The sequence below is a fragment of the Pleurotus ostreatus genome (genome assembly GCF_014466165.1).
Source record: "Pleurotus ostreatus strain PC9 chromosome Unknown scaffold_1, whole genome shotgun sequence".
Lineage (NCBI taxonomy): Eukaryota > Fungi > Basidiomycota > Agaricomycetes > Agaricales > Pleurotaceae > Pleurotus > Pleurotus ostreatus.
In genome coordinates this window covers 4,500,074-4,513,318 of record NW_023503156.1, presented here as the reverse complement: position 1 = coordinate 4,513,318, position 13,245 = coordinate 4,500,074, and the positions used below count along the sequence as shown (strand labels likewise).

General features: G+C 54.9%; 5 protein-coding genes across 5 annotated transcripts; 1 reads left to right on the top strand and 4 right to left on the bottom strand.

Moving 5' to 3' along the window:
- Window positions 1–316: 316 nt before the first annotated feature.
- On the bottom strand, window positions 317–1,618 carry PC9H_001659 (uncharacterized protein; the record flags this gene model as incomplete). The annotated part of the gene is made up of 1 exon (XM_036771309.1): window positions 317–1,618. The coding sequence occupies one exon, from the start codon at window positions 1,616–1,618 to the stop codon at window positions 317–319; it is 1,302 nt and encodes a 433-aa protein (XP_036637154.1).
- A 2,708-nt stretch (window positions 1,619–4,326) lies between these two features.
- GAL80 (transcription regulator gal80) lies at window positions 4,327–5,604 on the bottom strand (the record flags this gene model as incomplete). The annotated part of the gene is made up of 4 exons (XM_036771308.1): window positions 4,327–4,889; window positions 4,943–5,024; window positions 5,079–5,132; window positions 5,194–5,604. 4 exons carry the CDS (start codon window positions 5,602–5,604, stop codon window positions 4,327–4,329), a joined length of 1,110 nt encoding a protein of 369 aa, XP_036637153.1.
- Window positions 5,605–6,141: 537 nt separating this feature from the next.
- Window positions 6,142–7,429, top strand: GGC1 (Mitochondrial GTP/GDP carrier protein 1; the record flags this gene model as incomplete). The annotated part of the gene is made up of 7 exons (XM_036771307.1): window positions 6,142–6,211; window positions 6,291–6,361; window positions 6,426–6,670; window positions 6,730–6,751; window positions 6,814–6,969; window positions 7,033–7,287; window positions 7,349–7,429. 7 exons carry the CDS (start codon window positions 6,142–6,144, stop codon window positions 7,427–7,429), a joined length of 900 nt encoding a protein of 299 aa, XP_036637152.1.
- Window positions 7,430–7,620: 191 nt separating this feature from the next.
- PC9H_001656 (uncharacterized protein) lies at window positions 7,621–9,355 on the bottom strand (the record flags this gene model as incomplete). The annotated part of the gene is made up of 10 exons (XM_036771306.1): window positions 7,621–7,987; window positions 8,035–8,126; window positions 8,206–8,284; window positions 8,353–8,408; window positions 8,478–8,533; window positions 8,615–8,645; window positions 8,733–8,850; window positions 8,945–8,985; window positions 9,073–9,168; window positions 9,257–9,355. 10 exons carry the CDS (start codon window positions 9,353–9,355, stop codon window positions 7,621–7,623), a joined length of 1,035 nt encoding a protein of 344 aa, XP_036637151.1.
- Window positions 9,356–12,250: 2,895 nt separating this feature from the next.
- On the bottom strand, window positions 12,251–12,723 carry PC9H_001655 (uncharacterized protein; the record flags this gene model as incomplete). The annotated part of the gene is made up of 3 exons (XM_036771305.1): window positions 12,251–12,341; window positions 12,400–12,603; window positions 12,653–12,723. The coding sequence occupies 3 exons, from the start codon at window positions 12,721–12,723 to the stop codon at window positions 12,251–12,253; spliced, it is 366 nt and encodes a 121-aa protein (XP_036637150.1).
- Between the last annotated feature and the right edge of the window lie 522 nt (window positions 12,724–13,245).

Here is a 13,245-nt window from a genome sequence, read left to right as displayed (position 1 = left end):
CTACAATCTACACGAGATACAATAATGTTTCAATCTTAACGACGGCGACGGCCCTCTAGTCCAGTGCAACACTGTTACAGCGAAAAAAATGAGAATGAGGATGAGAATGCCAATGGGAGTGAAAATGGGAGTGAGAATGAGAATGACAGGGGAAGTGAGGAATCTAAGTAATATATAGATATATGTATGGCTGAATGATTGATTGAGTGATTGAATGCGTGGTTTAGATTACTTTAGATGAGTAGATGAGTGGATGAATACGTGATTTGGGGTGATTTGGAAGGTGCCGATGATTTGGGAGGTGATTTGTGATCGCCTAGACGATCTTCCCGTCATCCTCCTCCCCCTCCCCCTTCTTCTCCCCCCGCTCTCCCTCTTCCGCATCAACCAGGGTCCCCTCACTCCCCTCACTCTCAGCATCACTCCCTTCACTTTCCCCGTCCCCGTCCCCGTCCTCGTCCTCCTCGTCCTCGTCCTCGTCGTCGTCCCAACACGAGTAGAGCACCTCCTTCAGCCGACTCCCCCCACCACCCCCATTCCCAGTAGTATGCACCTGTACCTGTGCCTGTGCCTGTAACGACAGCCGCCCGCGCTCATTCGCGGCGACAGGACGCTGTGGCGAAGCGGATGCGCGGGAGGGGAGTGTAGAAGAGGAAACTCTGGGGGACGGAGAGCGCGAGGGAGCGGAGGAGGAATGCGAGTACACGCGGTGGAGCAGCATGCCCGCGACGACGCGCGCGAGCTCGAGGGACTCGGGGGTCGGCGTTTTGATTGTTTTGATGCGAGGAGAAGGTGCAGAAGGTGAAGGTGTTTTGATGGGGGGCGGGGAAGGTGAAGGTGTTTTGATGCGAGGAGAAGGGGAAGGAGAAGGGGTGGTTACCGTTGCCGTTGCCGTTGAGGGAGGCCGAGGAAGGGAAGAGGGGGACGGCGAGGGCGGGGTGAACTGCCATATATTCATATTCCCTGCGGGGGTGGTGGACGTGCCGGACGTGCTGGGCGTGTGGGTCTGCGGCTGGGGAGAGGTGGAGGAGGTGGAGGTCTGTGTGTGGGGAGAGGAGGTGGAGGCGGAGGTGTAGAGAATGGACGTCGGCGCGAGGATGTGCTGCTCCACATTGTACGCCGATGTGGATGTGGACGTCGATATCGTTGATTGCGAGAATGTCGATGCGGAGGAGAATGAGGGAGTGTACAGGGGCGACGCAGCGAGCGAGATTGTGCGCGAGCGCGCGCGCGTCGTGCGTGTGGGCGGGTGCGTGTAGGGCGAGCGGCACGATTCGGGGGATGGCGTTATGACGTTGAACGGGAGGTGTTGCGCTTGTTGCGCTTGTTGCGTGGGATACAGATATAGGGGGGCTTGCGGTGGCTGCCTTTGGGAGTGGGGGGCTTGTTGTTGCTGAGGTTGATGTTGCTGAGGTTGATGGTGTTGGTGTTGGTATTGATGGGAGGGGTTGGAAAGGGCGCGCAGGCCCGGCGGCGAGCGGTAGGAGGGCGGGGCGAAGTAGGAGTCGGTGAACGCCTGCAGTGACTGGTGCGACTGCAACGATTGGTGGGACTGGTGCGAGTGGTGCGAGTGGGAGTGCGAGTAGGGGAGCATCGGCATCGTCAGCGCTGTGGCCATCGTTTCTCTTCGCTTTCACGGGTGCTTAGCGTTAACGATGAGTGATTATGGGAGAGGAGTGAAGGGTGTGGGTGTGAAGGAGCAGTGCCGTTATGTGCCGTTATATGCTGTTATATGGGTAGGGGTAAGCGTAGGGGTACGAGGATCGTCGAAGCCGGCTAGTCGTAGAGCGTAAGAGTAGAAGAACGGAGGACGGAGAGCGAGTGGGTCGTCGACGTCGGTCGGTCTACGCTCCGTGGTCACACTGACGCTAGTACTCTAGTTGCTGTTTCAGGTGCTGTTTCGGGTGCGAGTGCGAGTGCGAGTAAATCTTCTATCTTCTATTAGACGTGTGCGAGTGGGGGATCGAGTAAAGGCGTATCGAGTACCGGCGTATCGATATCCTTATAAGACAGCCACGTATCCACGTATCCACTTGCTCGCGTACAAGTGCAAGTGCAAGTACAAGTACCTGTCCTGTAGGGAATAAGGCCAAGGGGTAGACGGAAATATGATGTATGTCGTATGATGTATGATGGGATAGAAAGCAGAGGAGGGGAGGGGGTGCCCTTATATCGTCCAAACATTGAAACAACGACGATCCCTAGTCGCCCCGTCCAAGATCCAGCCTCCGAACTCCAGGAGCTCCAGGTGCAGAGCGTGCTCATGCGCTCATGACATGCTGAAACAGGAAACAGGAAACAAGAAACAACACCTTCCCCCATCTGACTCAGTACTCCGCACGTCCCCACACGCCGAGAAAGGAAACCATCCAGGGAAGGCTTCAGCGCTGAAGCTGAAGCGCTGAAGCCCAGGGGCGTCGAGCAACCGCCTCGATCCACCTCCTCCCCTCTCCTCCCATCAGTGCCCTGCAATCGCCGCAAAAGGGAGGTGTTGGCACCGCTTATGGGGGTGCTGCCTAGATGGGGTTCCCTGTTCCCGAAGGAGCACAAGAGCATATGGCGCACACTATAACCACGACGACAATAATTACAACACCAACAACACCAACAACACAACAACTTGCACCAACGAACGACGACAACAACGATGGAGGATACGTACTCGGGTAGAAGGGGGAGGGACGGGCTCCGTTTCAAATTCCGGGTCTCACATTCACACTTCCTCGGTGACGTCAACGTGACTCGACCGGATCACTGGACGTCGACGCGAACGCTGTGCTCTGTCCATTGTCCTCTGTGCAGCGCCTTCGAGTATTGATTTCAAGTTTCGACTTTCAGCCCGCGCTCAAGCTCAAGTCCTTACTCTTAATCCACTACACCTGACTCTGACTACGCCTTGCTACACCGCTACACCGCTACACCTTTCAGCGCCTCCTTACTACGCCTTACTGCACCTTCCAGCGTAGATATTAGGCGGGTTGTTGTTCTTCGCTACGCTACGTGCCCTCCTACGTATACCTATCCTGCCCTGCCCTACATACCTACGCACCTCCGAATCCGAACCCGAATTATTGTTATTGCTATTGTTATTGTCACCACTGCTATTGTCCGGCCTCGTAATTATTAACTATGAATTATGACCAACCTCCTTCGACCAACCTCGAGCGCCTCCGAACCCGAAACGAATACCCGAAAACGAATACCCGAAAAGAGCACAATACACAACGCACAACGCACAACGCACAACGCACAATGTACAATGTTCAATGCACAATGCACAATGCACAATGGTCGTATACGTACATACGCCTACTCGCACCTTATGGAAGGTCTTACGCGTGCGCCCTACATACGAGGTAACAAGTTGAACGTTTGACTTTGAACACACACATACGCATACGCACACATAACACATACGCGGGACAATGCTCAACGCTCAACGCACAATGAACCTTCCTTCTTCCCTCCCTCCCCTCTATTCCTCTCCCCACCGCCTCCACCTCTCCCCTCCTCCGTGATCCAAACCTCGCAGTGCCAGCATCGCCGACTGCTCCCAGAATTCCCACTCTAGTTCGTAGTTCGTACTGGCCAGCCATACCACTGACGACTGACTACCACTGACCACTGACTACTGACTACCGACTACCACTGACCACTGACTTTAGAGCCACGTACGCGCACGACCACCTCGACCTCCGACTCCCCGTCTCGCGTCCGTAATGTCCTGCAGCGGTAGAGGCGGAGACAGCTGGTGAAGTCCACAGAGCAGTTCGGACAGCGTGATAACGTGGCAACGTAGGACTCCTAGGAGGAGGACAGAGGGGCGCTCGTAGCGAAGGGAAGCGCGCGATCTCAGCCCAGCCGGATGTGCAAAGACCACCCACTACAGCCGGCGCGTAGCTGGGGCATAGCTCCTTAGGTATGTGGTATGTATACATGTACATAGAAACGTAGAAGTATCCGACCTCTGCCTTTGATAATGAAATAGAGCCTACGAGAGAATGGGATACTCAATAATAAATAATACAATCAGCAGGAAGGAGTATGTCATGGTGGGGAGGGGGGGACTGAGCCTGCTTGACCAAATACCCAGTATGGGGTCGTTTCGCACTTCGTTCCATCGATCGTTTGACCAAAGGAGCAGGTTGGTGTGGTAGGTTACTCACAGTTACAGTTGGATGTACAGACTGAATCGTCTCCAGGAATGATGATTAGACGAGAGCCACACTTCTATCATCACTGGGCTAACTGATAAGAATGAGGATGACGCCCCGCGGCACAAAAGAACACTTACTTCCAGGTTCAGCAACATTTGAGACGTAGAAACTACAAGTGCACAGTCTTCCCCTCTCGCGCACTTTCTTCAATCGCATCCAACAGCCGCCTATTCTTCACCGCCTCCCCAATCGTCACATACCCGCCCTGCCCCTCGCCCCTCTTCTCCTCCGCATACCCCACCCACCCCGCCGCCAAATTCCCCACGAGCCCCGCACCGTCGAACTCGACCCTCTCTCCGCACACATACACCGGCATGTCGCAGATATTCATCAGATGGCTGCGCGGGCCCGTCGGCGGGGGCGCCTCCACGCGGATCGAGCCCCGCTCGCAGTCGATCTCCCACAGGAACGTCGTGCGCCCCGGCGTGGGCGCGTACCCCGCGCGGTAAACCATGCTCACCAGCGCCCCCGACGCGAGGAGGCCGGTCAGCGCGATGTGGTCGGGGGCGGTAACGCGCACGGTCGCCGGCGGCGTGGACGTGGACGTGGAGTCCACGACGGTGGCGGAGGGGTATGCGATCGTGGACGTCGCGGAGACGGAGGCGAAGTCGCCGAGGACGTGCGTGAAGGTGTCGAGCTGGTGGCCCAGGATGATCTCGGAAAAGGAGGCCCCTGCAGGACGAGCGTCAGCGCCGCCGACCTGGCGTAGACACCTTACACCTTACCCGAGCGGGGCTGATAGATGTAGGCACTCCCCTCGCTGATCTGGGGGCCCCAATACAGGTTGTCTCGCGACATGGAACCCATCTGTGGGATCGCTGAGTCTACGAGTGGGCTTAGTATGGGGGTCGGGGTACGTACGACGGTGCTGGACAGCACTTTCCCGAGCTTCCCACTCGCGATCGTATCTTTGATCTTCAGCCCACGGTGTGAGGGACATCCGTAGTAGTAGCACCACCAACAGCACTCCACGCACCACTTTCGCAGTCGCCGAATACCTGCCCTGCAGGCCCACCATCACTCTCACGCCCTGCGCCCTCGCGCGCTCCTCCATCTTCACAGTCTCCTCGCGCGCCGCCCCGGCCGGCCACTCCACGAACACGTCTTTGCCTGCGTCGCTGTGCGCGGGCGCCTTCACCGCCACGACCACGAGGTCGACGCGGGGGTCGTGCGCGAGCTGGGCGGCGCCGTGGGGCCCGTGGTACGGCGTGATGGGGCTCCCTATTTGCGCGGCGTAGAGGGCGGCGGCGGATGCGGCGGAGGAGGTGCAGAGGGCGGTGACGACGAAGGAGGGGCGGACGGAAGGCGCTTGGAGCGAAGGGAAGAGTGCGGTGGCCGCCCACCCGGACGCGGAAAGGCCGATGAAGCCGACACGTATCTGGGCCATACTATTACCTGGATACCTGGGCTGCGAGTGTAGTAGCAGAGGTGCGAGGTCTGCGATATTCGAGAGAGGTGAATCGCTATGGATGGATCACTAAGCAAGGTCCTCGAAGCTTCAGGACTCTGAGCTCTGATGTCCAATCGGCAAGCGTCCGCATGATGCACAAGGATACCCATGGGCGTTGATTGCGCGGGTTCTGAGGCCCGGATTCTCACAGAGACAGTTTGCTGTATGGTGCGTATTCGGCGTGGAAAGTTAATTAAAAAGGAATGTGGGGATGTCCTCTTTGACTATAATATCCGGCGCGTGGAGACCATTTCGCAGAAGAATTTCGAAGTGGCTATGGACAGAGCCTGACTCAAAATGAACAGCCAAGTAATGATGTGCGCTCAGCCTGAGATTCAGAAAAGCAAAAGCAGACGGTCCGGGAAGTAAGTTGTCCATACGCGTGACATACACGTGAGATCCCCGGGCTCTCAAAATTTTGTGCGACTCCACTTTCAGCGAAACTCACAACCCGACATCCACCCACCAGCCAGCATGTCTCCTCCAACCTCCGTCAAGGGCAAAGAGTCCGGCACTGCTCGCGTACTGGGCTCCGGAACCTCTGGTACGTCCCACACACTCCGCGTATACGGGCCCCTCTCACATTCGTGTTTTGTGTTTTGCGTTTTGCGTTTTGCGCGCAGGCATCGCTGAGCTGCTCATTTTCCATCCTGTGGACACAGTTGCGAAACGGCTGATGAGCAACAAGGGCAAGGTGCGCTTCTCTACGCAATGCAGCTGCCCATAGTCTCCGGTAGCTCACCCTTGCCTTGCACCAGGTGTCGTTCTCGACGCTCTCGCCCATCATCTTCCGCGACAAAGCCATGGCGCCGCTGGGCAGCAAAATGCTCTCCTTGTTCCCCGGCCTCGGATACGCTGCTGGGTACAAGGTCGCACAGCGTGTGTACAAGTTCGGCGGCCAGCCGTGGTTCAACGACCTGATAAACAAGCACTACAAGACCCAGTTCACGAATACCTTTGGAGAGCGCAAAGGGAAGATGATGATGCAAGCAACGGCTGGAAGGTGCGTGTCTTCGCTGCGGAGGCTCATTGTGGGTCGCTGAAACGGTGCTATTCTCATAGCTTGACGGGGATCGGTGAAGTGGTGCGTGGTTTACGCCGTTGGCCTTCGCCTTCGCCTTCGTTAGTTACTCACGCTGTGAATAGGTGCTACTCCCACTAGATGCCCTCAAAATCAAGCGCCAAGTCAACCCGGAAGCGTTCCGAGGACGTGGCTTCCTGCGCATCTTCATGGAGGAAGGCACGACGCTGTACCGCGGCTGGGGGTGGACGATGGCCCGGAACGCCCCTGGCAGCTTCGCCGTAAGCCTCCACACACACACATCCCCCACTCCGCGCGCACGCTGACAGCCCCGGCATCCGCAGCTCTTCGGTGCGTCCGCGGTAACGAAAGAGTACGCGCTCGGCGTCACGGACTACTCCAAGGCCACGTGGACGCAGAACTTCATCGCGTCCATCGCGGGCGCCGTCGCGTCGATAACGATCGCGGCGCCGCTCGACACGGTGAAGACGCGCATACAAAATGCGAACTTCGAGCAGAAGGTGCCCGGTCTGACTGTCATCAAGGACCTCGTCAAGCACGAGGGGCCGTCGGCGTTCTTCAAGGGCTTGACGCCCAAGGTACGTGTGCACGCCCCCCGCCTGCGCTCGTACCGTTTATACCGTTTAACGCCACGTACAGATCCTGGTCGTCGGTCCGAAACTCGTGTTCAGCTACACGCTCGCGCAGTCGTTGATCCCCTTGTTCGGCAAATACGTATGAGGAGGCGCTGGTATCTAGACACGCCGTATATCTTAGAGCAGATTATTTTATTACTTCTTAGAGGACCTTCACGCACGCCAATCACAGCTCATACTATCCTTCTATGAGGGATATACTGCGCATCGATTGGGAAGCGACAAGCGCAATCGCCCGACGATGACGATGGAGGGGTATACACATATCTACGAAAGTCATAATCCTCTGCGCGCCGCAGATGCGCGTTTCGTTCTAGCCGCACAGCGCCGTTCCTTCCCGCGCGCCGTCGAGAATATATCGTTCTGCGCCCCATCAACAAACCCGCACTTGCTGTTATACGCGGGGGACTTCGGCGCGCCCGCCCTATCGCGTCCCTGGACCCAGATGTTGTTGCCGTCCTGCTGGTTCCAGTAGAGCATCTGCTTCGCGCCCTGCGTGCACCTCGACGCGTCGTCTTCGCACCAGACGGGGGGTCGCCCCGGCGCGACGGGGGCAGTTGATGTAGCACCGGTGACTTTGCACCTGAATGCCTGCTGGTACATGTTCGGCTGGCCGCATCTGCGGCGCGGAGGCGTTCGTGAGCTTAGGCTAGGTTAGGTTGAGGTGGGAGGGAATTGGGAGGTACGCACCCGTTGGGAATCTGGATGGAAAAAAATAGGAGGGTGGTTAATGTTAAATGCAAGAATCGGTATTCGGAGTCGATGGTACTGACCCATGCCCACTACAACGAGGATGAGGACGAGGATGAGGGTGGACTTGATCAGGAAACGGGGTGTATAGACGACACAGAGCGCACTCACGGCACAGTGGCACCCGCCTTCGGGACAAGCTGGCAGTGCAGCAGGGATGCTGTAGGTCGTCACTCTCTTCCAGGGCGTGCTGGCGACGCCAACGAGCGTGCCTCAGAACCAGAAGGATAGCTAATATAAGAATATGTAATAACATACTGATACTTGACAGAGAAGACCACGAGGTTCTCCGGCGTGACGCGTTCGATGTCCGACTACACCGCGACGCGACGCGCCACAAGCCATTCAGACGAACGTCCGGGGAAACGACGGGGGCTGCTTACTTGATACGAGATGGCGAATGCTGTGCCAGCAGCTTGGGAGTGGTTTTGCGCGTGCACTGTTTCGAGTGGGTGCGTTGGTGCGTTAGTGCGTTCAGATCGAAGCGAAGCGACAGAATGAGTGGGTGGGTTGGACTCACGATTTGGGGATGTGATGCAAGAGGGGACATTCTGGTGCGCGGTAACCGGTAATCGATTAATCATTAATCAGTGCGAAGGGGATCGAGGGAGCGGCGCGTATAGACTGAGAGTACGTACATAGTCTTCGGGGTAGTTATTCCCGTCCGGCCAGTTCGACGCGAAGCGGCCGTTGAAGGAGAGCGAGGTCTTGCCCCGATTCGAAGCTATCTCGACAGTAAACTCCTTGCCGGCAGGGCTATCGTATACGAAGTCCGAGTTCGAGTTTGAGTTCGAGTTCGAGTTTGAGTTTGAGTTCGAGCAAGAGTAAGTTAGCTCGTATGACGACGCACAGTTCGAGGAATTTTCCGGGGGCAGGAGGGAATTTCGTGCACTGCAATGGTCACGGACACGCAGCTCAGATTTCAGAATCCACGAAAAAGCCAGGCACAGTGATAGTGCGCGTGGGCCGTAAGCTTACCCCGTCGAGGCCGTGGAGCCACCAGTCGTTCCTGGGGAGCTGGTACAGCGGTTTGACGACGGTATAGTCGTTCGCCTCGTCCGACCCGCTCGTGCCCTGTTGGTGTTTGCAGCATCGTCGCGAGCTCAGTCAGGAGGTGCGAATCGGAATTGTGCGAATTCGAAGGGACCGCGACGCGACTCACGTTTCGGCAGTACATGCCATCGTGCCAGGCTGCCAGATGCGCCAGCGTCGTCCCGGTTTGGAGAAGCGCGGCAAATGCCAGCAAGTGACGCGCGAACATGATGGGATGGAGGAATGAGATGAGATGCTGAAATTTGAATGAAGTAACGAATAACGATCCGACGAAAGTGAGTGCATAGCTGGTACGCGACCCTTTTATACCTAAACCTAGATCGAACGTAACAAGCTTATCAGTAATCGGCTCCAACTGTTCCATTCTGCCTGACGTCTTCTCTCATCTATGCCGCTCCTTCGGTGCTTCTTGATCGTAGCTCATATTCATACACCTCTCACTATTATCTCTATGGTTCTACCACATCGAAGACAACTTACCGATGGTTGACACGAACGTTAAGACTTTTCGCCTAGACGCATACCGGTGGAGCCTGCTGTCGGGGAGAGAGGAGAGGAGAGAGTGATAGTTGCATAGCAGATCCAAGAAGCAGCCGGCTTCGGAATAAGATATTGTATTTTGCCCAGAAGCAATGCAATCCAGCTGCAAGGTTGTTCACAGGTTTCCAACACGTCGACGACCCCGAATATTTGGACGTTCGGATGCCTGCAATTTGCAGGCTGAAGCCGCGCTAATGAGCGTTTACACGTTGGCACTTGAGTACTTGAGTACTTGAGTTCGGATGTATGTGATGAACCAGTTACCACGGACGCCATGTTCTCGAGATTCCATGCCAACGATACCAATAAGCTTCCACTGCACTCCGAGCGACGCGAAAGTTGGAGCTGTAGTCGGGTAGAAGGTCAATGGAGCTCCAGTAGTAATGTTGGCATTTCCATAAGTAACCACTGTATCACACCCCTCCTTTCTTGGAGGGCACGGCGTCACGGTGCTGTGATCGTACGCGCCGACGCGTAGCACACACACACACCTCGAGCGGGCAAACACAGAGCACGCCGCCTGCTTCATTTCCCCACCACTTAAGGTGTGTTAGCATCCCGGCCACTGTTCCACCACGCCAGAGTGAGTACTGAAGTACAGACTCTTCAAACATACCTGCGCTGGTACTTGGCCACCTGCGCACTCTCCACGATATCGATGATATCTTTATTTGGAGCCTCGCGAATATCGTCCCCTGGCAGAGAATAGCTATATTCCCTCACAGCAGGATTAAGCGAAGATGCGTGTAAGCGAAGGGAGCGCGAGCACGGCATCATCATCAGCGCGATCCGTATCGGGGGTAGCAGGAGCAGGCGCATCGCCGCCCAGGACGTACAGCACGTCGATCATGGAGTCGAAATGGGCCTCGGTCGTGCCCTTCAGCCCACTGCGCACGTTTTGTCGGGAGGTGGCCAGGCGGTCGCGCGCTTCTATCTCGTCATCGGAGTAGTAGTGCAGGGTTGGCGGGAGGTTGGTTGGCGGGCAGAGCGTGAACACGGGGCCTCGGTCTCGAAGTTCCCTGCGCCGTGCACTTTCTGCTCGAACAGCAGCCTCACTCTCGATTCCAGGCCCCGCCCTTCGACAGCCCCCCCCCCCCCCCCCCCCGCCCCCCAGTCCACTCCTGCACCCGCGCGAATGTGGTATATGTCCGTGTGTGGAGCTCGAACTGCGAGCGGGCGCCGCCATATCGGACATCGACCATATTAATGTATTCAAATCGAGGATTGGGTTCTGGGATTCAGGTACCTGCGATTAACTACCCGATGGGACCCATACAGAGGCAACAGTGCAACTATCCCAATGTAGGCAATGAGGCGGCATCGTGCGCAACGAGGAGGAGTAAGGTGACTGAGGGGTGGGAAGTCACATGCTTTGATGTATCGCTCACACACTGTTAAAAGAAGCCGGTGAGGTCGCGCGAATTCCGAGTGGGCAAGCAGATATATTGCGTTTGGCTGGGACTCCAGCAAACGCATAAAGAAAAGAATACATGCGCGCGAAACGATACTACAGTAGTCACGTGCACCCCTATACCCCTGTAACGCCAGATTGCTAATGTATCACTAGGGGAGCTCAAAGTTGGCGCAGAAGAAAATTTGAGCTCCCCTACTGAAGGTCTCTCTAATTAGAGGTGTTTATGTATCACGCTTGCCCTCTCATCACCGTATATGATATAATATGGATCCGCAGGCCGCACCGGCGGTAGCTCGCTTCGAAGTGCTAGGGCAAGGATTCAGTGTATATTCCTAGACTAGGTAGATGGCTAGCTATTACTTGCGTAGAATCTATGAGTTCTCATCGATATGCACCCAGTGCATACACTGTAAGCTCAGAGACTTAGGCGCGCGCCACATCAGCAAGTCTTGAGTTGATGGAAGTTGAACAACCTTCGCCAAATTACGGTCTTAAATCATCAAATCTCTACCAAAAGTGCTGCTTTCTTGGCACTAACCAACTACGGCAAGCAAAATCCACACTTCCCATGATTCAGAATTGTGGAAAAGAGGCCAGTTCAGCCAGAAAAAAAACACGACTGAGCCTCCAAAGTTCACAGAATTTGTTTGGCCTTATTTGCACGGGCCTTGAACCCCAGTGAGAAGTCCGTCAATTGGGAACGAGACAGATCATGTGAATCTGTCAAAGTAGAAATGACAATGTTTTCTACCCATATACAATGTTTTCTTTTTCTGAGATCATGTACTGTAGATTAGAAATTCATTAAAATCACTTTCAATGGATATCACAATGTTGGGAAATGTTGAAACCAATTTGCAGCAAGCGGCCGTCTGGCGGTAGTGATTCTCCTAGATGATTTCATACGATGATGCATGGTAGCATCATTTGGGTTCGTTTATTTTACACGCTGAAATCTACTACTACAGGGAATGTCTGTTTGTTTTATACATCCATATCGAGCGGGTCCGATTTGTATCCATTACTTGATTGCTCTGCTGGCTGCTCTGCTTTCTCAGTGGGCCCGAGCCATCTCGACGCTGCGTCCTACGAGTAATTGTGCTATGTGCTGACATCAGTAGTGATCTAAATATTCTGCCGGGAACTTACCTATGTTCCTTTCACTGTGTTCCAGTAAGCTTTGAACTGCTCTTCATTGCCATCGGGATGCTTTTTGAGCCACGCAGATTTACAGTGGTTCCTGCCACAAAAGGACAGGATGAGTGAAGCAGCACAAAAAAACCAGTCAGATAACTTACTTTGGATTATCGACCTTGCCAACGGTTGCCCTATGTGCCTTTCGTGGATGTGATGCCGGTGTTGGAACTTGTTGGCTTGATGGACTCGGAGATGTAAGTCTGTCATCTGGAGCATGGGACGGCACTACAACTGGGCCTGGTCCAGTATCTTCCTGGACTTTGTCAACATTGATAGTGGAGCTAATGACATCAGCCGTGGCGAAGCTGGGAATGGTAAGGGTCGATTGGCGCACAGGCGGTGCAATGGGGTGACTTTCGGTGATTGCTGCCAACAGGGCTGGTTGTTATGGTCCGGTCTGTTCCGAATACTATCTTTTTCAACATCTTATCTAAACGCGCAGGACGCACCTATTACTAATTCACATTACGGTACCTTAGTAAGATCCTCACGCACAACACATGTCCGCAGTACATTACCAAGCACCCTCATGGAATCGGTGCGCGTTCCATGGAAAGACGGCTGCAGTAGGCATGTAGTAGTACATGAGGGTTACACATGTATTTTAGTATTTAAGTACCAATAACAGGCCCTAGAACACTAGCTCGTTCTCTTGGGATTTCCACTAGTAATAGTGAGAACTAAGTCAACTAAGCTACTTCGTCTATTCCTTTGGTTTTAGTATTCTTGTAGGAGCCACGTTAGTCTTTGACTAGTGTCGCCCTAACAGAAGAACGAGCTACCCCTTCAACGTCCCTCCTACGCTCTACATTCTCATCCATCCTACTCTGCAGCGTCTAACTGCGAAGACCGACCTCTCGACCTCAAGACAGGATACGTTTCTCTTCCTCATTTTATCTACCGCCTTACTTCTTTCCAATTTCCGCCGATAAGCCCGTTAGGCTTTG